Below are 24450 nucleotides of genomic sequence, written 5' to 3'. Positions count from 1 at the left end.
AAAAACCCTCAGTGAGTATTCTTTCTTTCATGGCAATTACAATTGTTTGTATAAGTTCAATAAGAATCTGTTCATCTTGTAACAGGTCACCATTGGAAATACTGGTTATTTTACCAAGGCTTTGAGTGGAATGTCATATTTGAGAGTGACATTCATAGACTCAGATATGACCAGACAGCTTTAAGGAACTAAGGTTGTCTTTGTAAAACATGGAGCCATAAAGCCCCTTGGAAATGTTGGCCTGATACCTTGCTTACAGAGTTCCCAGCAGCCTTACCAGGTGAGTATAGAAGGTCACTTCCTGGCAGGTGCAGGAACCTCAGGATATCTTGGGGACCTCATGAAGAGGAATTCGCCCAATTCTGCAGGTATTGCAGGCCTGTCTGATGGCAAGTATTTAGCTTGGCTTCTGGCCTGGAGAGGCTACTAAAAGTTCAACCCGGAGATTCCTTATAAAAGGTTCCAGCAAAGCAAACTTTAAAAGATCCTCATGATTAATCGCTATTCTTGCTGAGCTTATGTAAATAATTAGGCCAGATTTGTTAAGACTGGATTTGTTCTACAAATGCATTGGTCTCAATGTGGCTATCTCTGGAAAGGGGGGTTTTAGAGAGAAAAACTATATTTCAACAGTGCACCGTTATGGATGTTAAATTCTATTCTGATTGTCTTTAAATGTTTGTTGTTTGCCTAAACTAGATAACTTGAGGTAAACTCCAGAAAAATTGTCACAGTATTTCATGTATAGACAATCTTTGTGCTTGTTATTCTATGGGGATAATAATAAGACTCCATGGGCATAAGATTATTTAAACAACTGGAAAACAGGATGGATCTCTAAATATGCAAACCATATCTTCCCTAAATCTGATCTGACAGTTACCAGAAACCCGCCCCTTTTGAAGACTTGGAGGTAGACTTTACAGATATACAACCAAATAGAGGATTTAGTTTCAGGTATCACCCCATGGGTCCATCGCTCCAGAGCTGAGAAGGCCAACTAAGATGAACCCTCAACCTGGTAAAGTTGATCCAGACCCAGTCAACCCGCTTAAACTGACCCTCAAAAAGACACTGCCCCTGAGATCTCCAGCCTTGCTCCAGCCACACCCTGGAAGCTGGCTGGCCTGCTCACGGCAGAAGCTTGAGGAATCAACGTGTGGACCAAGCCCAGGGGTTCAGATGCAACTCTGCCAGCCCTTGCCCCTTACTGGTGTCATCGCCCTGATCTTGCTTATTGCTGTCAGGCTAATAGAGACTGACATGCCATCATGTTGACTGCCATCAACAAACTGGACATGGACTGGATGGCAGACTCCCTGGGAACCTGACAAAGCCAAATAAACTCCTTGGCAGCAGTGTCCTTCCAAAGTAGGCCAGCTCTCTACCTCCTCACTTCAGAAAAAGGAGGGACTTGTATCTTTCTGGGGGAGGAATGTTGCTATTTTGTAAAACAATCAGGAATAGTCAGGACTAAGGTTAAGGACCTCAAGGAAAGAATTCAACGTAGACAACGGGAAAGTATCCGTCAATGGAGAGGATGGGATCTCACACACTGGGCATCCTGGCTCCCTGCCCTGGCAGGGCCCCTGCTTTCCATAATTTTACTTGTGACCATCGGTCCCTCTATACTAACTACCCTGGTACGTTTTATTGAAAACACTGTTGCTTGTCAAACTGCAGCACGTATCTTAGCCCTCTGAGGGTACCAACTCCTAGAGCTAAAAAGTGATGTCTAATAAAGATTTTTAAAAAAGCATCAAAGGGGGGAATGTTGGGGAAAATGAATAAAGTTTTACACCATAAGATGGCCAATGGGACTAAAACAAGCTCTGGTCTCTAACTTAGAGACCCCTCTTCCGGGTTCTTCTTGCCCTGTTTGCCACGCGGGTGAAAACCTGACACAGATATGGAAGTTGACAAATATAAATTACCCTTCCCCCCTTCATTCGGAGCTCAGATCTTCGGAGAAACGGTCTCCTCTGAGCCTGCCGGTGTTAAATAAATCTCCGATCCAAGATCTCCGAGTGTCGCTTGGTTTTTCTGCCAGCGTTCCAGCCTGGTTCCGTAACACAACCAATGACATTATAAAGTTAAAATGTCCAAACCCAACGGGGAAGGGGACAGTGTGGGTCTCTTCTGTAGTCACATTCAGATTAGATTTATTATAGAAGCAAAAACCACAACAAGCCCATCATTACCAACTGCCTTTGTGGGGAGGGGATCTTCCCACCAGAGTTGAAAATGAGGCCAGGACAGTGGGCATCACAGCCCGAGGAGGGGATTAGGGAACCAGAAGTCTCCCCAGCATGGGAGAGGCCTGGACAAGCAGGCATAGGACCTGGCCACAGGATAGCCTCCTCACCTTTGCTGGGCTCCTTCCTATCTGCTCCCCTGGGTGAGGTGTCCCCTGCCTGTCCCCCACATACCTGGCCCTAGCCCAAAACCAGGTTTAGGGGTCATTGCTTGCTCTCCCTCCCGAACCCCTGAGGCTACTGCTGGGCCACATTCATATGGCCAGGGTTACACCTCAATCCACAGATACCTCTATGCCAGCTGCTCACCCGGGAAGGGAAATCACACAAACATGGCAGGGGAGGGCTGTGGAGGGCCCTGCCACACATCCCTGGTTGGAGCACATCTATCTGGGGGTGATTGAAGCTGGAGTCTCAGCTCAGACCTTCTTGATCTCGGAGTCCAGATACACACTTACATCAGGGAGGTGACCTAAGTGTGCACTGCACCCCTCTGGGCCTGCCCCACTGTGTGTGATGGGGGTGGTCAAAGGCACCTGCTAGGCCCAGTGAAACTAGGGGACTTGTGGCAGCCTGGGTCGGCCTGAAGCAGCGTTTGGCTGTAGTAGTCGGGGACAGAGAGTTGTGTCACTTTACCCATAAAGCAGATATTACCACGTGTTTATAGGACGCCAGGCTGGGTGCTTCCTGGATTGGGGAGAGCAGCCAGGCTTCCTGGTGGTTCCCAAGCGCCCTCTGCTGGTGGCTTTGGGGAACTGCACAGCTGGGGAGGGGACGGGGCACAGCTGCCTCTGGTGCCTGTTCCTCTGGGTAGCCTGTCCTGTGGTCTCATGGGGCTAATGACTCCATGAGAAGAAGGCTGGAGTCACATCTTCATAGACAGCTGGGACTTAGCTGAGAACCAATTCATTGTAACTCAAAGACTGGCATCAAATTTATTATTATCTTTTGTTAAATACTTTAGATCTTTTCAGGACACATGGTCTATAAGGGCATGGTAGGTTGTCTTCCCAGTTTTGCGTGTACAGTTATGTGACAGGAGGAGAGGTGACATAATCAGGTGATATGCACGTAGGGAGGGTACTGGGGGGCTGCCCCTGCACCTGCATCGTGAGCCTTGCCCCACTGGGGGGCTGCCCCTGCACCTGCATCGTGAGCCTTGCCCCTCTGAGAATGGCCTCTGGACTTCCACCAGGTAAACCTGGGACTTACATCTCCCAGTCAGGTGACAGCTTAGGATGAGGGCCGTTGGGGACAGTGAGGATTACAGTCATACGTGCATTCGATATATTTTAAAAGAACAATACACAATGGGCAGTGGGGGAGGTGTTCTGCCGGGCAAGCCCCTGCTCGCTGCACGGCCGCCTGTCCTGCAAGCGTCTCGTGGGGTGGGGGTGGGATGTCAATCTCCATGGTGCTAATTGGAGAAGGGTCTCTCTCCTGCCGGAGGTAGGGGTGACTGGGCAGTGGGTGCTGGAATGGGGAGCGGGGGCCCGGGCAGAGCAGCTCCAGCCTCCAGAGGGTCCTGGTCACTTCCCTGTGAAGGCTTGACCTGCCTGAGCACCGACATTGGGCACACACCAGGGGAAGAACACAGGATTGTCCCCGGGGCCACAAGAAAGTCTGTTGATAGCCTCCCGGCATAGCACAATGCTGCTGGGTCCTTTGGGCCAGCACCAAAGACCTTCCTCAGTGGGTCCCATGGTGTTGGCTTCTCATAAGGCCGTTCACAGCTTGGAAGGTGCCTTGGGTGGCAGATGGAGGACCCAGAGGGAAGAACCAGGCATTTCTCAAGCTGGACAGCTCTGGACTATCACCTGGTTCTTCCACTTTTGCGCCAGGCAGGTGGGGCTGGAGCCCTCCTCCAGCAAAAGGTGGCCATGGTGGCCTGTGCTATGTTGGTGTGGCACCTGACTAGGGGTCAGAGACAAGAGTCGTCTAGATTCAGAAAGACCTTCCCTGGGCTCCCCTGGGACTAAAGATTTGAAAAGTAAATTCTTCACAGCAGCGCAAATAGTCTGAAGTTCTAACAAAAAAGTTCTGTTGGGTAGTTCTCAACACCCAGGGGAAGGTACCCTGTGACCCTGACACTTGGTGCTGCAGAGACCCCTGTCCCTGGAAGGGCGAGCTGTTCAGCCAGCTCAGGAGAGGACACCCCACCCCCCCAATTCCTCATTTGTTGTTTGAGATGGAAGTACAAAGCTCTGTCTTCAGCCTTGGAGAGGCAAGAAAGCCATTCTCATGGGACTAGGTGCAGGGGACGGTGGGGCGGGACCTGGGAGACCACAGTACAAGTCTGGCTCCACCTCTGTTCCTGTGACTCTCAGACCTACGGAGTCCTTGTCAGAAATTGGGGACCATGCCACCACCCAGCATGGTGGGCAGGGCAATCAGGGCTGGCCCCATGGGTGTTGAGCTACATGGAATCTGAGTCTGAAGGGAAGAAGGCCCCGGGAGATCCAAAGGGTGGCCTAGGGCAGGCGTGGTGATGGAGTTTGGGGAGCCTTGGAGCCTGGGTTTTATTCTTCCTAACCAGGGACGAGGAAATGCCTCCTGGCCCAAGCTGAAGGAGAGGAGTTCCCAGCCTGGGCCCCCTACCCTCTGCTCGCCATCCAGACATGTCCCTCCACCCGTGCCAAGGGTCAGAGCCCAGGGTCTTGGGGCCTTGCCTGGGGGCCGCCCTCAGTAACAGTCGTCTGCAAAGAAGGGTGCACGGGCAGACGGTGGGCAGTCCCCCACATCGTGTGGACCCACCAGCTCCCCATACTCGCTGTTGTAGAACACCTGGCCTCCCCGCGCCCCGCGGTCCGGCCTCCGCCGCCGCCCTTGGGTGTCAGGGTGCGCCCTGGTCGCGTCCACATTCCGGCCAGATCCTTTACAGCTGCTGAGACAGGGAAGGTGATGGTCAGTAAGACAAGAAGACAAGAGGGACAGGACCCTAGTAGGGGGTCTGGTTGGAATCACCAGAGACATGACCAGAGCATCAAGCAAGTCCAGAGCCATCAGGAACACAGGCTTGACGCACACAGCAAAGCAGGCTGATGTGAGTGTTGGCAAACACTGGAGCTTTCTCTGTCCCAAGCCTGGGTGTGGGATGATGGAGAATGCCTGCTCCATGCCTCCAGACCTATTTCTCTCCCAGACCTGCCCATCTCTGTGAACGCACCAATGCTGACTCAGTGGCTCAAGCCCCTGGGTGACATCCTTTCCTGAGCCCCTCACATCCATTCCACCCAGACGCCTGTACGTTTTAACTGCAGAATGCATCCATGCCCCTCTCTGCATGCCCTGTCCTGCTCCAGAGTCAGTGGCCACCTCAGATGTTCTGCACTAACCTGGCACACCTCTCCTCTCCCAACCCTGCCTCCCTAGGGCCTTGTCTTCAGGAATCCTTCCAGCTGGAGAATGTCCTTCTCCTGACAGACCCTCCAATGGCGTTTTGTCACTCTCAGGATGAACGCCAAGCTCCTCTCTCCCTGGCCTGGGAGGCCTTGAAGGTGCCAGCCCCAACCCCTGCATCCTCACTGATGGTCAGATGACACTCCCCATTAAGCTCTCACTTTCTTTGAGAGTTTGCAAATGTTGCTTCATTGCTTCTGATTTTAATTTTGCTTTGCATGGTGCTAAGCCTGACGCCAGCCTTTTTTTTCCTTCATAAATGACTCTGCCTGGGGCACCTGGGTGGCTCAGTCAATTGGCTGACTTCATGATCTCAAGGTTCATGAGTTTGAGCCCCACATCGGGCTCGCTGCTGTCAGCACAGATCCTCTGTCCTCCTCTCTCTGCCCCTCCCGGCTTGCATTCTCCGAAAAATAAATAAATATTAAAAATAAATAAATAAATGACTCAGCCTTTTTGCCTGAATTTCCAGAATGTTTACCTTGAAAGTCTAACAGTTCAACTAAGCTTTGCATCCAAGCCTACTGTTCTGGGTCAGTTTTCCTAGTCCATCTTTGGAGATGTAGATTTAGTTATTCTTTTCTAAGAGGGTTATCTTGAATTCCAAGTTTATTTTGTTAAATATTTTTTAACGTTTATTTTTGAGACAGAGAGACACAGAGCATGAGCAGGGGAGAGTCAGAGCGAGAGGGAGACACAGAATCTGAAACAGGTTCCAGGCTCTGAGCTGTCAGCACAAAGCCCGACGCGGGGCTCGAACTCACGGACCTCGAGATCATGACCTGAGCCGAAGTTGGACGCTTAACCGACTGAGCCACGCAGGCGCCCCTTGAATTCCAAGTTTAAAATACTAGGTCTGTTTTACTGTCAGCATAGGCTTCCTCGGAGACTCCAATTTTACATAGATTGGATCTTTTCTACTCAACTACTACACCACCAACTTTCTTTCTCATCTTTTTTACCTCTTTGTTTTGGTTTTATTTTCTTTTGTCTTTTCATGTCCATCTTCGGCGTCTTTCTCTGCAAGGAAGAATTGATCATATCTACTGATCCTTGGGCACCCCCTCTCCAGTCTTCATTTTTGAGAGGATTTCTCTTTTATTTCAATTTCTTTCCTGAAATGTAGTCAACCACCATTTAATACTGTCACACTACCCATTTCCATCTGAGTGAGTTTCTGATTCCTGGTGTGGCTCCTTTGTTTAATTATGTATTGAATACACTGGAGTATGTATCAGCTTTTCCTTGCTTCTTTTTTTTTTTGTTTGTTTTGTTTTGAGTATTTACATCTACATTCTAATTGTTTTATTCTTATAATAATTCTGTATGGATAGTGATTATTTTTTTCTGTTCATGATTATTCATGCTGGGATTTCCTCAGCTAGAAGTATCTGGTTATCCTATGGAAGGGGCTTGGGATATGGGTGGCTTCTGATGTTGCTTAATTTAGGAGTGCTGCACTAGACCTGTGTCTGTGGTGTCACACTGAATTCCTTCAACTGCATCCTCTGCAAAGGCTCCATTCTTGTCCTGCATTGTATTGTCACCCGGAACCAACCAGTCACTTTGCTGGGAGTCCTGGGCCCCCTTGTGGTTGCTGCCACACAGCCATGCTGACCTACCACAAGCCCAGGGCTTCCATATCTTCCTCTTGCCTACACACTTGGATGAAATGCCACACTTCAGGGGGTGGATCTGTCATCCTAAGTGGCCCCTCTAAGGGCCGGGTGAGTGACCTGGAAGTGAGGACCCTATGTGGTAAGTGTGATTGGTGGTTCACAGGAGACAGGAAAGGACCAGACAGATAAGCTCCCTCCTTCTCCCTGCACAGAGCCCTTCAAGGTGCATTCTATCTTTGCACCTGTTTGGAGAATGTTCCATGTACCAAGTGAATGCACCCACCAGGTGACCTGCTGTACCTCTCGGTGGCTGGTCATGCTGTGCTTCCCAGGGAACCCCGTGAGAAGAATAGTGCTGTCACTTCTATTGTGAGGTGCAGTTCTGTAATAAATGGTTTCCTTGGGTGTGTATCTGTCTTCTGGATTCTTGCTTCTGGAGGACTCTTATCTTCTGCAACTTTCTTCCTCCTTCACTACGAAACACTCCCTTTCACAAGCAGCTCCTTCCCAAGACGGCTGCTCCTGGCGCTTCAGACTTGCCTGGAGCCCTGCTCTCCTCCACCAGACCTCTGGCTCCTCCATTATCTTCCCAGTTTGTTTGGAGGACCTTATCACACTCCTCTCTCACGGGACAGTCCCTATTTACTCTCCCTCCACCAAGACTCAGGTTTGGCTCTGCTGGCCCTAGTGCTGAGTTCCCTACTCACAGGTAAACTTGAGTCTGTTTCTCTTGGTTACATCACAGGTATGGGCTCTGAGTGGCCTTATTTTGGGTGATGTTTTTATGAAGATATGTGGAGATTAGAATTTAACAATCACCCTATGACTCACCCTCTTACTGAATTATCTTTTTTTGAGATAGAAAATACTGTTTGGTAAAGAGACATTAGCCAAAAACTATTTACAGCAATGCAATTAGCATTAATTTTCCGAAACTAGGTTACCAATAGAGATCACATGATGGAATCAAGAAAAACAAAAAAAGAGGCCAAGATGCATGGTATAGATGCAAGTAGTCATGGCTGGGTGTGTGATCCCACAACCACCAGCATTCAGAGTGCTGCAAACACACCCTTTGCAGGCTGCTGGGAAAATATCTAATAGTTGGTTGAGTTGTAGATGTCATAAATACACCTACCAGAAAGGTGAACAATAGCATCAACTACCCTAACGTGATACAAATAAGTACTTGTGGTTTAGTGTAAAATATTCAGTGACAACCTCATTTAGTGATTAAAAAACAGCAGAGACAGAAGCCATGGTTTGTTCTGGAAAATTGTGTCAGATGACCTAAAAAGGGACTCCTGAGACAGACACAGACATCAAAGGTAGAAGTGAGTGGTCTGAAGAAAGTGGAAAAGGGCAATGTCTTACAGTATTGTAGTTCCTGTCATCTATTCATCCATTCATTCATTTGTTCATTCGTTCATTTCAATGTGGGGTTTGAACTTGCAACCCCAAGATCAAGAGTTGCATGCTCCAAAAAATGAACTATTGGGACCTCATTAAAATAAAAAGCTTTTGCACAGCGAAGGAAACAATCAGCAAAATGAAAAGGCAACCAATGGAATGGGAGAAGATATTTGCAACGACATATCAGATAAAGGGTTAGTATCCAAAATCTATAAAGAACTTATCAAACTCAACACCCAAAAAACAAATAATCCAGTGAAGAGATGGGCAAAAGACATGAACAGACACTTCTCCAAAGAAGACACATGAAAAAAGGCTCCACATCACTCATCATCAGGGAAATACAAATCAAAACCACAATGAGATACCACCTTACACTTGTCAGAATGGCTAACATTAACAACTTAGGCAACAACAGATGTTGGCGAGGATGTGGAGAGACAGGATCTCTTTTGCACTGCTAGTGGGAATGCAAACTGGTGCAGCCACTATGGAAAACAGTATGGAGGTTCCTCAAAAAACTAAAAATAGAACTACCCTACGACTCAGCAATAGCACTACTAGGTATTTATCCAAAGGGTATGCTGTTTCGAAGGGGCACATGCACCCCAATGTTTCTAGCAGCACTATCAACAATAGCCGAAGTATGGAAAAAGCCAAAATGTTCATCGATGGATGAATGGATAAAGATGTGGTATACATATACAATGGAGTATTACTTGGCAATCAAAAAGAATGAAATCTTGCCATTTGCAACTACATGGATTGGAGGGTGTTATGCTAAGTGAAATTAGTCAGAGAAAGACAAATATCATATGACCTCACTCATGTGAGGACTTGAAGATACGAAACTGATGAACACAGGGGAAGGGAAGCAAAAATAATATAAAAACAAGGAGGGGGACAAAACATAAGAGACTTTTAAATATGGAGAACAACCAGAGGGTTACTGGAGGGGTTGTGGGAGGGGGGATGGGCTGAATGAGTAAGGGGCATTAAGGAATCTACTCCTGAAATCACTGTTGCACTGTATGCTCACTAACTTGGATGCAAATTAAAAAAAAAAAAAAAAGAGTTGCACGCTCCACCAACTGAGCCAGGTAGGCACCCCCAAGTCCTGTCATTTAAACAGCTATGTACAGGGCACCTGGGTGGCTCAGTTGGTTAAGCATCTGACTCTTGGTTTCAGTTCAGGTCATAATCTCTTGATTTCATGAATTGGATCCCTGACTCAGGCTCTGGGCTGGTATCGTGGAGCCTGCTTGGGATTCTCTCTCTCTCCCCCTCTCTCTCTGTCCCTCCCCTAGTTGCACTGCCTCTGTCTCTCTCAAAATAAATAAATGAACTTAAATAAACCCAGTAATGTACAAGTCAACTAGGAGAATGAATAGGTAGACATGTAACTATTTCATCTATACTCTTAAAAGATTAAACATTCAAGTTTTTTTTTGGGGGGGGTGGGTAGGGTGCTATCACCTTGGACAAAGGGAGGTCATCTATCTGGGTCACTTTCTGTGCAGGCACACAAGGATTTCTCTGTAACGGTATTCTTATCAAAATAGGACAGCAGCCAGCTCCAAGTCACATGATCTGTCTGTCTCCTGCTGCCACTGAGCTTAAATACTGGGGTCCTGGGATGGTGGTGGAGTCCCCTGGCTACGGGTGCGTATGTACAGTGGGCATGGTGGCTCATACTCGATTCAGCAAGAGCATCCGTCATATGGAAGGAAGGTGTAGGGGACCAGCACCAGGTATGCTGAGCCAGGATGGTGATGGGGGTGGGGGCTATTTTGGGAGGACTGGTGGCCAAAGGCCTTGAGTTGCAGAGTAGTTTGCTTTGAACACACAAAAAGGCAATAGGCAACCATGAAAGGTTTCAGGTAAGACAGTGATGGGCATACCCAGGCCCAGCTTCCCTTCCTGGCCCTTTGCAGGGAAAGAGGTTCCAGAAGCCCTACCTGAGCCCGCTTTCTTGTCTGTACCTGCTCTCCAGCTGCTCAAACTCCTCGGAGGCTAGCACCATCCCACTGTCCGTTTGGTTATCCTGTGTGCAGAGAACAAGCCGAGGCTGTAGGCCCCCCTGAAGCTCATCTGCAGGCAGCTGCCCCCCAGTCAGAACAGCATGGCACAGACCTGCACTGCTGCAGACCTAACACCTGTCCTGTGAAAAGTGAGCAGAAAACAGGTGTCCGCCCCTCACTGGAGCATGCGGGGGAGGGTCACATGTCCCTGCCATGGAGGGAGAAACTGAAGCCCAGAGGGGCCGTGCTTGGCCGGCACTCAGGAGTTGGCAAAGCCGGGATACTGCATGCCGGGGGGTCCTACAGAGTGGCCATGCAAGCGCTCAGGGTGCAGGGAGAGCAGAAACACAAGGAGAAACCGGGAGAACATTGAAAGAATCTGGCAGCTCGTAGTGGATAAAAATGGTCTTCACGGAGACACATCCCAGATTTGGCGGGGTTCTGTCACCCTTAGATGGGGCATGACTTTTGTTTTGAATTGCATGGAGGGGAATAGCACTCTCTTCAGAGCTGAGGCCCCTCCAACATCTTCACCTGGCCCCAGGCGACATGAGCACTCACTGACCAGGCCCATCCGGAGCGAGGCTGGAATGGGAAGGTTCCTGGCTATGTGTCTTGGAAATAGGCTAAGAGGGTGAGCTTGTGCTTTTACAAAGTGGACACGCGGGCTCCGGCTTAGTGGCATGGTGGGTCCACTCTGCTTGACTGAATCCGAGGACACAGCTATGTCCTGTGCCCTGTTCCCAGGCCTCCTTCTCTGGAGACACCATCCCCTTCTCTCTGGCCACATGGCTGGGGGGCCACCAAAGGGAAGCCCTGACTCAGGCTAATCCAATAATAACCATCTGGGAGGAGAAGCTGTCTTTCCACTGGGTTTCTATGCTGTGCGGAAGGAGACCCTGTGTGAGTGATGAGGGCACAGTGGGGAGCGGCTGCGGGATGGTGGCATCGCAGAGGCACACAGACCCCAACATGCCTGAGGTGCAATAGAGGACTTGACATTTCAAAGGACAGTCGGCACCCTTTCCTCAGCGACTTTCCCCTGCCAGCCTCAGGAGTTCCCGGAACCTTCTCCCAGCAGACAGAGACCAGCCACCCTGATCTGGGGTGCCCGGGCCCACTGGCCCCACTTACCACGGAGGCCTTGTAGGTTGTTGGGGTCATGGGAAATTCTTCGAATGTTTTCATCCTGGAGGAGCCCTGGGTCTGAGTCCCTCTGGCCAGGCACCCAGGAAAGGACACACAGTTGTAGTATCTGTGGGGAGAAAGCAGGGAGTGCTGAAGAAATGTGCCCCAGAAAGCTCTCTCCACCTCTCCATCTGCCCCATGTCTCCCCAGGAGGACCCAGTCCTGGGATGAGAGTATGGGCCCTGGGTGCGGTGCTGGGCTGGGTCTCCCTCGGGTGCCCCCTGCAGCCATCTACTGTGCGGCCCCCCTCCCCATGCTGAGCGGTGTCTCCTCTCCTGTGTGTGCAGGAGGAGAAAACCTCCTGAGGCCACTGCTGGGAAGGGCATAGGATGTGAGTGCAGAGCGCCCAGCCCCGGGGGGCAGAGGCGGGTGGTTGGCATGGAGCTGGCGAGAGATGTAGAGAGGCCTTCACCCCAGAACGGGCCTCTCTGTGCAAGGCAAGCAGTCTGGTGCAGCAAGCTGCCACCTGGCCTGTGTGTGTGGGTGTGTGTACACATGTGTGCCCATGTGCATGTCCGTGTGTGCGTGGGGATGACTGGTGGAAGGAGCCTTGTGGGCACCAGCTGGCTGTTCCTGTCTCCCAGGCCTGACCCTGCTCTATGCTGGGGCGCAGGGGGTGGTGGGTTTCAGAGAAACATAAAAAGCCTTCCTGGAGTATAAACAGCCATTGGCAAGAGACATCTGATCCAGAACTCTGGGAACTTAGGCTACCGTCTGAATCCTGAATACAGATTACTGACAGGCCTACTCTGCTCCCAGGACCCCAAATTTCAGACTAAGGGGAAGTGCCTTTAGGGGCTATGAGTGCCAGAAGCAGAGGAGGCTGGAGGGTAGAGAGAAGGACTGAAGGGGTGCAGAGAAAAGCAAAGTGGCAGTCTATATGGCCTTGGAGGGGCCCCAAAGCTAACCAGGCCCTCCAGGGAGCCACAGCCCCCAGTACTGTCTTTTAAAATCACTGTGTTCTTGGGGCGCCTGGGTGGCTCAGTTGGTTAAGCATCCAACTCTTGATTTTGGCTCAGGTCATGATCTCACAGGTCGTGGGATCAAGCCCCACATTGGGTTCCAGGCTGACGGTGCAGAGCCTGCTTGGGATTCTGTCTCCCTCTCTCCTCTGCCCCTCCTCTTTTCGCTCTTTCTCTCTCAAAATAAACAAGCAAACATTAAAAAAAAATTATAAAAATAAAATCACTGTGCTCTCTGAGTTGGTCTCTCAAGTCCTTGTAGTTTGCTTTTTCTTGAGGACTAACGAGAATAAAATATACCATGTCGGAACTGCTTTCTCCCTGCCCAGGGGATCCCTGGACCTGAGGCAGTGTGGCTGACCTGGCTGCCAGGCTGTGCCGGTGCAGGCTTGGCGGGCTGTCCTCGGTGTCGGCCTCGGCGATGTGCAGGGCTGTGGTGGATGCCTGCAAGAAACTGCCTTCCTCCAAGCTCTGAGAGCTGCAGGGAGCCATGCAGTCCTCCTCCTCCTGGTGGGAATGGCAGAGCCCACCAGGGTCAGACATCACTGTGTCCCCTCAGCCCCCACCCTCGCGCTCAAGACTGCTGGGGCTCCTGACTGGTGAAGTTCTGTGCAGCAAGGTGCTCTGAGGTTTAAGTGAGCCTGCCTAGCGAATTCTCCCAACAGCCTTCCCAGGTGCCCCACTTATAAGGAGGAAGACACAGCACGGGCAATCTCAACCCAGGGTCCCCTCCTTTGGGGCACAGTTGGTACTGTGGGCACAGCCCTTGCTCACGCCTCTGGACCCCAGAGCACTAGGGTGGGCTTGAGCTGGTTTTGCTCTCTGCACCCCCAGGCACATTGTGGGAGGGAGACAGAAGTGAAATGTGGGTGCAGGGGGCAGGGCTTGCATACCCCCTGAAGGCCAGTCGAGGGCTCCGCATGGCCAAAAGACGGGCTCTGACCATCTGCCCGATGGTCCTGGGGTTGGGGGTCAGAGGTTGCTACAGCAGGACAGGGTGGACAGAGAAGACTTACCTGTTGGCCCCTGCCCTGGAGCAGGTCCCCCAGGATCTCCACCAGCTCCGAGAACGCAGGTCTCTCTTTGGGGTCTCCTGACCAGCAGCTCAGCATGACGCCGCGTCTGTGGGTAAAGCTGGATGCTGGCCTGTGGTCTGAGTGCACCCGCACCATCCACCAGCAGACTGCCCAGCTCCCCTAACCTTGGCCCCTCACACCTTCACTGCCTACCCTGTCTTTTCTGCCTGGGGCGGGTGGGGGAGAGCTGTCCAGGGGCCAGTGGGTGGATCAGGGGTAGAGCAATGAACTCCATCTGCAGGCCTCTACCCCAGCCTCAGGCCTGCGCCACCTCCCCAGTTCTGCTCCTTTTGCATGCAACACCCCCAACCCCACCAACCCCCCAACACCTGCAGAGTCAGTGGGGAAACTCACATGGCAGGAGTGGCCAGCTCTGGGGCTCTCATCCGCGTGCCCTCTTTTAGCCGCTGACAGAACTCCTCATTGATCTGCACCCCAGGGTAGGGGGAGGCCCCTGATGGCAGGAACAGGGTGAGGCAGGGGGTGGGTGGGGAGCAGGCAGCCGGTGCTCAGTCCAGCCCCCTCAGATTGGCTTTGTCCTGGCCCTTTATGGCAGAGGGCTCATCCTGCTGCTTCCAGGCCTGGGGTGGGGGTGGGGGCTGGCCAGCACTCCTGTCCTCCTATTATAGTTCTTCATTAGGTTAAAAAAGAATGATGGATGAAAACACGGTTGCGGGGATCCCCAGGGTCAGGAAGCCACACTGAGCCAATTAAGCCAGGTTTGGCACAGTGACCCCTCTTCAGAGACACCCTCCCCAGGCATCCAATGCAATCCCTTCCTAAATCCTGTGGCTTTGCCTGCAGTACCTCGCCTCTCCTGACCACAGAAAAGATGGCCCTAAAGAGCCTCTTGGTCTCCCTCTGCCCCTGAGGGCAAGCCACACAACAGCAGGGTGATCCTTTTTATTTTTTTAATGTTTATTTATTTTTGAGAGAGAGAGAGAGAGAGCGAGAGACTGAGTGCAAGTGGGGGAGGGGCAAAGGAGAGGGAGACACAGAATCCAAAGCAGGCTCCAGGCTCCAAGTTGTCAACACAGAGCCCTACACGGGGCTTGAACTCACGAACTGTGAGATCATGACTTTAGCTGAAGTTGGACGCTCAACCCACTGAGCCACCCAGGAGCCCCAGTAGGGCAATCCTTTAAACTTTTTTTTTCATTTATATTTGAGAGAGAGAGAGAGAGAGAGAGAGAGCATGCAGGCGCATGTGTGCCTGCATGCGAGTGGGGGAGGGGCAGAGAGAGGACAACAGAAGATCCGAAGCAGGCTCTGAGCTGGTAGCAGAGGCTCGAACTCAAGGATCGTGAGATCATGATCTGAGCCAAAGTCAGATGCTTTACTGACTGAGACATGCAGGTGCCCCAGGAGTGATTCTTTTAAGACAAAACCCAGACTGCTCTCTCCCTCGCTCAAAGCTCTGAATGGCTTCCATGAGACTTAAATTCCAGGTCCTCACCGTGGTCAGCTCGTGCAGGGCATGGACCACCTCTCCTACCTCTTGCTGCATTTCCTGACGCCCCTTCCTCATCCCCTGCCCACCTCCGTCCGACACTCCGGGATGATGGGCCTGGTTGTCCCCTAGTCCTGGACTGCTGTCTTCCCAGGCCTGCCTGCCCTCCCCCAGCCCCTTCATCAGCCAGGCCCTCCCCTCCAGCTCACACACAGCCCCTGTCTGTCCTCCTGTGTTCTCCAGGCCCTTGGATTTTTAGTTAATAGTATTCATAGTAGTTGCTCTTTAGTTCTTTTACTTCTCCATTTGTTCACTGCCCAGCTCCACCCTAGTGTGTGTGTGGGGGGTTCATCTTGGTCTCAGGGGGCCCACCCAGGGACCCATGTGGAACTCTCCTAAGTAGGTACAATCCTTGAGTCAGCACCCAGTCTCCTCCAGGACACACCCCAGCCCTTGAAGGCAGGAGCGGCATCCCCAGTGACAGGTGAGGAAGGGGCTCATCCAGGGAGGGGACGATCTGGGGGGACCTGTGAGGCCTCTCCTCTGGGACCTGCGGTAACCCCGGGGACTGCCTAGTAAACACAGGCTCTGTGCTCGCAGAGACCAGAGCACACCACCCTCCACCCGCGAGAGCTGGTGCCAGGGTGGCCCATGCTGGAGGCAGAGGGGAGAGGTGGAGGGCTCTTAAGCCATTTGCCATAGAGTGACTGCTTGCTCCAGGTGCACAAGCCTGAGCCGCCCACCCCCCTGCTTCACAAGGGCTAGGGTGGTGTGACCTGGAGCCTACCATCCTGCCTCTCCCCTCCCCCACACCCTGCCATGCACTTACCCAGGGAGAAGATCTCCCAGAGCAGCACCCCAAAGGACCACACGTCACTCTGCGTGGTGTACACTTTGTCAAAGATGCTCTCAGGGGCCATCCACTTCAGAGGCAGCCGGGCCTGGGGGAGGCGGGAGGAAGCTTGTCCCCATGGAGGGAGGGAAGAGAGGGAGAAAGCCAAACACTTGGGCAGCCCCTCTCTCACCCCCAGTCTCCCCAGAACTCTGGAGCCACACCCCAAGGAAGGCCTTTGGCCCTTCCCACCCCTTCTGTGTTCAGAAGACTCTCACACCCTATAGGTGCCCAGTGTCTTCCTTGAAGTCTTTTGCCCTGCTGCTCTTCTCCCAGGTCTGTCTGGGCCCCTTCCTGCCCCTGAGCACTCTTAGGGGGCACTTGGAACCCCTCCTCCTCTGGACCCCAGACCCAGCCTCTAGCGGAACCGGGACCCTGCACCCCCTCACCATCCCCACCTCATCTCCTCATCTGCTCACTGGGTAGCCACTGGATGCCTGGCATCACCCCTGACCACTCCTCTTGTAGCTCCTGATGTGCCTTCCCCATCATCTGTCTCTCTAACCTCTTGTGGCCTCTACCTGGGAGCCCTGAGGGCCACAGCTCCTTCTGACTGACCTCTGCCTTCACCTCAGCACCTCTGCTCCCCTTTCCTCATGGCCTGCAGAGGGGGCTTCCAGAAGGCACACTGGACTCTCCCCTCCAGCCCCCTCTACTCACCTGTGAGTGAGAATGAAGGGCAAAAGCTTTCTGCATGGTGGCTATGCTATCAGGGTGGCCCATCACAGCCTAGACCCATCTCGCCCACTGCTCCCTCTCCAAGCATCTTCCTTTCTCCTCCGGGGGACAAACCCCTAAATTAGTGCCTGCCTGGCTGCCTCTGAGTGCCACCAATGAGACACACACTGCACCCAGCACACACAAACTTTTCTGTGACCACCCTGCACCATTCAGGGTCCACCTCTGCAGGGCAAGCATGTGGAGTCAGTCAGTGTCCACCTACTGGACAAGGACATGGGGCCAAACACAAGCTCTAGTTGGAACACCACGGTCCCTGCTCTTCAGCTCCTGTCTCTACTCCCCTGCCCCATGTGCCCTGGTGGGGCCTCTAAGGTCCCTATAGGCTCTCAGGCCTGCCATGTAGATGGCTGTGAGTCCCCCACCTGGCTCCTGGATAGGAGCTCCATGCCCCCATTGCCTGCCCTCCCTCTGTGGCCTGCACTCACACTGCCCTTGCGCACGTAGTCAGGGTCTTTGTAGATGTCGCGGGCCAGGCCGAAGTCACAGATCTTCACCACATCACTTTCTGACAGCAAGATATTCCGAGCAGCCAGGTCTCTGTGAATACACTAGGGGCACGAGGAGGTGTGGGGGGGGGGTGGTCAGCACAGGTCCCCGGGGCCCACCCATGCCCGAGTCCTGTTCTTTCTTTTTTTTTTTAATCTTTCAAATTTTATTTATTTATCTTGAGAGAGAGAGAAGGGAGAGAGAGAGAGGGACGGGGCAGAGAGAGAGGAGAGAGCAAGAATCCCAAGCAGCCTCCTTGCCAGTGCAGAACCTGATGTGGGGCTCAAACCCACAAACCATGAGATCATGACCTGAGCTGAAGTCAGATGCTTAACCAGCTGAACCATTCAGGTACCCCTTGGGGATAGATTTCTTGCTCCCCTGAGACTCTCCAGGGGCTCATGGAACTTTGGGGGCAGCAGAAGAGGCTGTGGAGTGGGACAGATTCCACATCCAGTTCCGCTGCTGATAGCTAGAGATCTTGGGAAATCACTCTCACACTCTGGTGTCAGTTTCCTCCTCTGCAAAGTGGGAGAAACATCCCCTGACCATAGCATCACTGTGGGGTGAGCTAGGACAGTGTGTGTCTTGGTGTGCTGGTAGGTCTGCACCTTTCTCCCTTCTGAGGGGCCTGCTGGGACAGTCACCTTGCGTGAAGCGAGGAACTCCATCCCTCGGGCCACCTGGAAGCTGTAGCAGACAAGGTCTTCCATGGTCAGCGGGCTCAGCCACAGGTCCCGGGCTGCACAATGGAGTGAGGCGGGCTCATGAGGGGCCCCTTCCACAACTCTTATCTTCCACCGCTCCCCAAAGGGAGCATTTGTTCACCAACCCTGGCTGTATCCCTCCTGGTTGGGCCCCTGAAGCCCCTGGCACTAGCTCACTGGCGTGTGGGCCCCTTCTCCTGCCCCTCAGCATCCACTATCTCTGTGGCACCCACTAGCTACTCCCAGAGCGGTGAATGTTGTTGCATCACAGGTCTTTGCACCTGCTACTTCTTCCTGTTTGTTCCCACCCTTGTCTGGAAGGCAAATGTCTGTACATCCAATGATGCACGAATCAAATGTCAAGCCTCTGGAAACTGCCCCTGTGGTGTCTTCCTTTCCAAAGGAAAAGCCCATTACACACTCTCCCATGTAAGCCCCTTCAGGAGGGCCCAAGTGAGGCCAGCTTATCTCACAGTCCCCTGATCATGGGTATCATCATGCCAGTCAGACTTCTCTGGGCAAGGGGAAGCCAGGCTCTTACGTTCTTGGACCGGAGGGGCCCGTCCTGCCCCGCCCTTGCCCATCAGGAGCCTGGAGAGGAGGGCTCTGTCGCTGCTTCCTGGCCTCCGGTCAGCCTTGGCGCCTTCCACCATGGCACGGAAGCGCCTTCGCTGCTCAGGGGACTTCTCCTAGGTATGAACAAAGTGGGTCTCGGGGGGGGCTCCGCCACCCGCGGCAGTGGCGCTCCCCCACCCTCTAGCCCACCTTGGCATCCTTCGGGTCCCCGGCAGAGCTCGGGCCACTGGTAGGGCGCCCACTTACAGCATAGGGGTTGAAGGCCTCCCGCTTGGCACGCAAGAAGTTGGAGAGATTGCCGTACTTGCAGAACTCCACGATAACCATGAGGGGGCCTAGAGCAGGGCGAGAGCGCTGCGCTCGGGGACCGACGGCAAGGTGGAGGGCGGGCACTACAGCAATGCCTCACTCCTCAGTCCTCCTGCCCTGCCCCGGACCGGCCCCGCCCATACCAAGCCCAGCAGGCCCCTCCTCTCAGGGGAAGGGGAGGGGTGGGGCACGAGCTCCTCACCATTGGGCTTGGTGCACGCCCCCAGGAGGTTGACCACGTTGAGGTGGTTGCCAATGTGGATTAGGATCTTGAGCTCCGACATCAAGGCTCGGTGCTCGCTAGCTGTGGCGCCCTCTGTAGGGGATATGGGGGCTTCGTGGGGTGTCCGGCCTGCCGCCTCCCTCCCCGGACCCGGCCCCTAGTCCGCGAGCGTCCCTCTTCCCCACCACTGGCTTAGCTAAAGTGCAGCTAGAGCTCCCGCGCGTGAGGGCGTAGAGTCCCCAGCTCGTCCTGCTCGCCTCTTTGAGGCTGGAGTTTCGGGTGGGATTGGGAAGCATGACTCGGATCCAAGCCTCAGGCCTCCATGAAGAACCCTGGGTCAGGCTCTGGCTCTGAACCTCAGTTTCCCCTTCTGCACCACAGCTCTGCCAGCCCACTCAGAGCTGCTGCCCCTCATCGTTCCCACCACCTCCTGACCCGCAGACTCCACACCTTTCAGCATTTTCACTGCCACAGTGTCACAGCTGCTGCCCTTGTTGATTCCAAAAGCCGAGGCTTCCACCACCTTCCCGAAGGCCCCATGGCCGAGAACTCTCCCTGTGGGGGCAGGGAGCCGGCTCCAGGTGAGCTGTATGAGGGCGAGGGTGAAGAGGGATGGGCAGCAGGGGCAACCCTTGTGAGGGGCCAGGAAGGAAGGAAGGCCCAGGAGGGGGAGGAGAGGGCGCCTCTCTGCCAAACAGGAAGAGCACTGAGACCAGGAGCGGGAAGAGAGGGAGAGGAGAAGCTGACAGGAAGGCCCTGCATCCTCTCCCAGCAGGTGCGATGGGCCCACCCAGCTCAGAGCTGCAGGAAGTGACCCCGGGGGGCCTGAGAACTGAGAGCCCTGGCCAAAGTTCTTGGGATGCACGCCCAGATGGGCAGGTTGGGCCAGGTGGGGGCCAGGCATGACTTTCTGGCCTGAGAATGGAGGGATTTCAGCACTTCAGAGGCTGAAGCCCATCTGTGCAGGCAGGATAGCGTGGGTGGGGCAGGCTGGGCGATCGCCTCACCGAGGTGCAGCCGCTCCCGGGGGAACTCCCATTGGCTGGCATCATAGGACAGGTATTCACACTGCTCCTCCAGAGGCACCTCCCCAGGGTCCATGATGATGGACAGGTAGCCTGTCTTGATGTCTGCATGGGCTGGCTGGGGTGGGGGTGGGGACGACTCACTGATTTGGCCACACCACGGTCTTGGGTAAAACTTTCCCCAGGACAGATGGGATCTCCTTTGGGACTCTCAGGCAAGGAGGGGACAGACTGACAACCTCTGGTGGTGTAAGAGCCCAGCATGGAGGGGTCTGAGAGGCTTCCTAGGAGGTGAGGCTTCCAGGTGAGCCAGGACGGATGAGGATTTTATTGCTTATCTTACACGCGGTGCATGGTGTAGAGAGACCCCACAAGGAGCGGTGGAGAGGCTCAGTTGGGGGAGAAACGCTCACCCTCCTCATGTTACAGAAGATGAGGAGGAGGAGGACCCAGAAGAAGACAGCGATGACCCCGGTGCCGACAAGGATCACGATCTCCATGCTGCCTTTATCTTCGGAGCCTGAGTGGGCAGAAAGGGGCTACTGTGTGTGTGTTTTGGGAGGGGGATGCACCCTGAGAGAAGCGCCCTGACTGGCGGGCACAACTTGAGGGAGGTGACTATGAGAAGGCGTCAAGTGCGGGTGGCAGGTGGGCGGGAGGGTGCAATGGGGAGGTTGGACCTTCCACGGCCACGCTGGCGGAGGAATTGACGCAGCCCTTAGCGTTGCACACGCTGCACAGATAGCGTCCCGCGTCTTCCTCACGCACTCGCTGTATGCTCAGTTTCTGGTTGGAGTCTGCCAGGTAGATTCCTGTATGGGGTGGGGTGGAGGTTCGAGTTCATTTTGGGTCTGGGCCCTTGACCTGGATAGCCTCTCTCTGCACCCGGCCCTTCGCCTGGATCCACCGCTTACCGGACTCTTCCTCCAGTAGCCTCTCGTCTTTGTACCACAAGATGCTGGGCACGTGAGCCCCTGCCACGGGGCACCGCATCTCCAGAGAGTCGCTCACATTCACCAGGAGATCGGTCAAGTTCTGTGTGAGCCGCGGGGCTTCCAGGGCTGAGGGTGGGGGTCGAGAGCGAGCTAAGTGGCGCTGCAGAAAGCCTCAGGGCATTCCGGGAAAGGGTCTCGCAGGGCTGGGAGCAGAGAGTGGGGACGGATTGTGCGAAGCTCAAGGAAGGATCGGGTTTGAGCGCAGAGTGGGAGGGCTGTGGACCTCCACAGCAGGGGGGTGGGGTGGGGAGGAGGAACCTCAGTGGCGGCTCAGGCGCGTTCTGGGAGGGGAGAAAGGCTCTTGGGGAAACACCGCCAGCCCTCTCCTGCAGCCCTGCCCGCCTCACCCTGCACTGACAGGTACTTCTTGTGGCAGTGCTTGTCGTGGCTGCGACGGTCCTGCACCTCGCATACGTAGTCGCCTTCGTGCTCTGGTGCCACGCGGGGGATGGTCAGGCTGAGTGTGGCGTGGCGCGCCCCTGGCTCCGCCTCCTCCAGGCTGGCTGCCAGCGGCGTGGCGAAGAGGTGCACGTTCTTGCAGTCGAGCAGCAGCGGGTTCCCGTGCGCATCGTGCAGCGTGGACAGGTTGAGGCGGTACCAACGCAGATGCTCGTAGGTGTAGTTGTCCGCCCGGCAGCTCAGGCGCACGTCTTGGCCCTCTAGGGGTTCTTCGGATGGCTCGGATACTATGCTGAAGCCGTCAGGGATGTCTGGGGAGGGAGGAGGAACCTCTGTGACACTGCACCCAGAGTTGGCGCACCTACCTGCCTGTCCCGGGGCTCGCTCTCCCTTTCCCAGCTCTCTTTGGACTCAGCTCTCGACCAAGAGGGTGCATCACGTGTATTTGGGCTGGGTGCACCACCAGGGAGAGCCCCCTTCATGCCCCTTCTCCCCAACACTGACCAGTGGGACTGGCTCCCTGAAGTCAACCCCACCATTTCCTGCCTGTCATCCTTCTAGCTCTCTATTGGATAAACCCCAGCCCCGCTGCTGTCCCTACTGCTCCTGGGAGCCCGGACCATCAGTGGGGTCCCTGTCTGCACACTTGGTGCCGTCCTGTCCCATCCTCCCTCGCTGCTGATCACACTCCACCACTATCCCCTCCTTGAAACAATCTCATTGTTTCATTAGCTTGTGGCGATGCCTCGCTCCTGATTTCCTTTTGTCCCTTGGTCACACTCCTTGTCAGGCTCCTGTGGGCTCCTCTCCCCCCTCCCTCCCGCAGGGTGTCCTCTCTGGCCCCATCTATCTTCGAGGTGCCCTTATCTACATGCCTGGGCACAGTGACTGTCCTTTAATAGGCTTCTGAGCATAACTGGGGCACTAAAACATCTGAAAATCTGAGGAAACTACAGACCTTTTTCCCCCAGGAAACATGTACATGTGAGCCAGCTGCAGTGTGGGAAGGGGGTGGGAGGAGCACCAGTGGGGAGGTGCCTCCAGGGTTGGGGGCAAAGGGTGCCACTCCATCCCAGTGGACCAGCACCCCAGTTCATATGCTGATGACCTCCAAATCTATCCCTCCCACCCAGACCCAGGGGCCCACTGGGCCCCTGATGTCTCTCCCGGGTGCCTGACATCATCAGAAACTCAATGGGCCCAACTTGGGCTCCTTATCTTCTTCCAGGCCTTCTCTCCTTCCTCCTGTGCCCACTGGTTCCTGACTCCACCCAGGCCTGTGCAAGTCACTCACTGGTCACGTAGAAGTAGATGAGCCGCTCGTCCTGGCCCACTTTGTTGAAGACCATGCACTTGTACATGGCAGACACGTTGGCATCCTGGATCACCAGCTTGCTCACCGTCTAAGCAGAACACAAGCATTTCCTGCCCAAGTTCATCCCACCCTGACCTTCCTCCCTTTCTGCAAGGAGGCAGCTGTGCCCAGCAGAGTAGTGGGGATCACTGAGGCCTGGAGCTGGAGGGGACCAAGCTCAGAGACAGGACCAGGTGGGGAGCAGAAGGTGAAGCCTTTGCACAGCAGAAGTGGCTCTCTGGAAAAGTCAAGGACGAAGCTATGAACAGCATCAGCTGTGGCTGAGGTCAGAGGGCAGCATTAGGCAGGGCTACAGAGACCTCTGGGTGTGGATAGGCTGAGACTGTGGCCATGTTGAGGAGGAGGGGACAGACCCAGTCTAGCACTGGGGCGGTCCAAGCCAGGGCTAGGATTCATGGTGTGGAGCAAGGCCAGCAGCTGGTCACTGTGTGGGACCCTTGCGATGTGTCACATTCACCCCAGGGCTGCTCACAGCACCTCTCTCTGGGCCCTGGATGGTGGCAAGGGGAGGGAATGGGTCCCAGGTCTGGAATAGGACTGGCCTGAAGGACTCTGGCCTGGGGAATAGGAAGCTTGGAGGCTGGGGGAGGAGAGGGCCATAGGCCCTGCCTACCATCCAAACACCACCACCCCCCATTCCAAGCTGGGCACTTCCTGGCCAGGCCTGGAACAGGAAGAGGCTCTGGAGGTGTGTAGGAAAACAGGAAGTGACCGTAGGAAGTGGGTGCCTTTGTTCAGTCCCTTCCCCCGCCTGGCCTCTTCTAGGCATTGCCCCCAGGCTGGGCCAGAGGCTCAGTTGCCTTCGGTGGAGACCTAGCTGACTCCAGGCCTAACCCTCCTAGCCCTGGAGCCTGTGGGTGGCTGGGGCCCAGGGCCTGGAAGGGCTGACTTGAATCTAAGCTTCTCTGTCTAGGAAGCAGCTGGAGGTCCCCCCCCCCCATCCACGTGCAAGAGGGGGAGCTGAAGCCCAGAGACACTGCAGAAAGACCACCAACTGTCAGAGCTCGGCAGGCCTAGGGGAAATGGAGGAGGCCAGGAGAGGGGTCCTCTCTGCCTGCCTTCTCCTCCCCTATCAGTGGCATGGCTGACGCATACCTTATTCTTCCCCTCTACAAATTCGGTCCAGGTGTCCAGACTTTCAATGGGGTTCACCGCATCCTGTGTGGTCACCTCTCTCCAGTCACGGCACTGTGGCATGTGGTCTCTCTGCTGCCGCCGGCTGCTGGGAGCAAGAGGGGGCCAGGTCAGGTCAGGATATGGGCAGGGAAGGCCCCACAGAGGGTGGGGGTCGAGACTTTGTCATACTCAGGGTCATCTGCTCACACGTGTGGGCATTGGG

General features: G+C 54.3%; 1 protein-coding gene across 3 annotated transcripts in view; it reads right to left on the bottom strand.

Annotated features, from left to right (window-relative positions):
* Window positions 1-2145: 2145 nt before the first annotated feature.
* The window catches only part of FLT4 (fms related receptor tyrosine kinase 4), a 44604-nt gene continuing 22299 nt past the window's right edge, over window positions 2146-24450 (bottom strand). The window contains exons 11-30 of one of the 3 annotated variants that reach the window (XM_006927498.5): window positions 24207-24333; window positions 23031-23139; window positions 21685-22047; window positions 21257-21403; window positions 21023-21154; window positions 20756-20862; window positions 20325-20460; window positions 19768-19872; window positions 19297-19410; window positions 19032-19120; window positions 18751-18898; window positions 18150-18244; window positions 17442-17564; window positions 16213-16324; window positions 14288-14387; window positions 13874-13979; window positions 13219-13364; window positions 11842-11962; window positions 10645-10730; window positions 2146-5139 (exon numbers count right to left, since the gene is read on the bottom strand). In XM_006927498.5, coding sequence (XP_006927560.1) covers window positions 4938-5139; window positions 10645-10730; window positions 11842-11962; window positions 13219-13364; window positions 13874-13979; window positions 14288-14387; window positions 16213-16324; window positions 17442-17564; window positions 18150-18244; window positions 18751-18898; window positions 19032-19120; window positions 19297-19410; window positions 19768-19872; window positions 20325-20460; window positions 20756-20862; window positions 21023-21154; window positions 21257-21403; window positions 21685-22047; window positions 23031-23139; window positions 24207-24333 — 2668 coding nt within the window. In that variant the 3' untranslated portion in view covers window positions 2146-4937. Of the gene's footprint in view, window positions 5140-6634; window positions 6675-10644; window positions 10731-11841; window positions 11963-13218; window positions 13365-13873; window positions 13980-14287; window positions 14388-16212; window positions 16325-17441; window positions 17565-18149; window positions 18245-18750; window positions 18899-19031; window positions 19121-19296; window positions 19411-19767; window positions 19873-20324; window positions 20461-20755; window positions 20863-21022; window positions 21155-21256; window positions 21404-21684; window positions 22048-23030; window positions 23140-24206; window positions 24334-24450 lie in introns of those variants that run through there. The other 2 variants (XM_006927499.5, XM_045057091.1) reach the window with 2 other exon arrangements.

This window comes from Felis catus, chromosome A1, assembly GCF_018350175.1.
Source record: "Felis catus isolate Fca126 chromosome A1, F.catus_Fca126_mat1.0, whole genome shotgun sequence".
Lineage (NCBI taxonomy): Eukaryota > Metazoa > Chordata > Mammalia > Carnivora > Felidae > Felis > Felis catus.
Note: the sequence above shows the minus strand (reverse complement) of the source record. Positions and strands in the feature narration are given on the sequence as shown.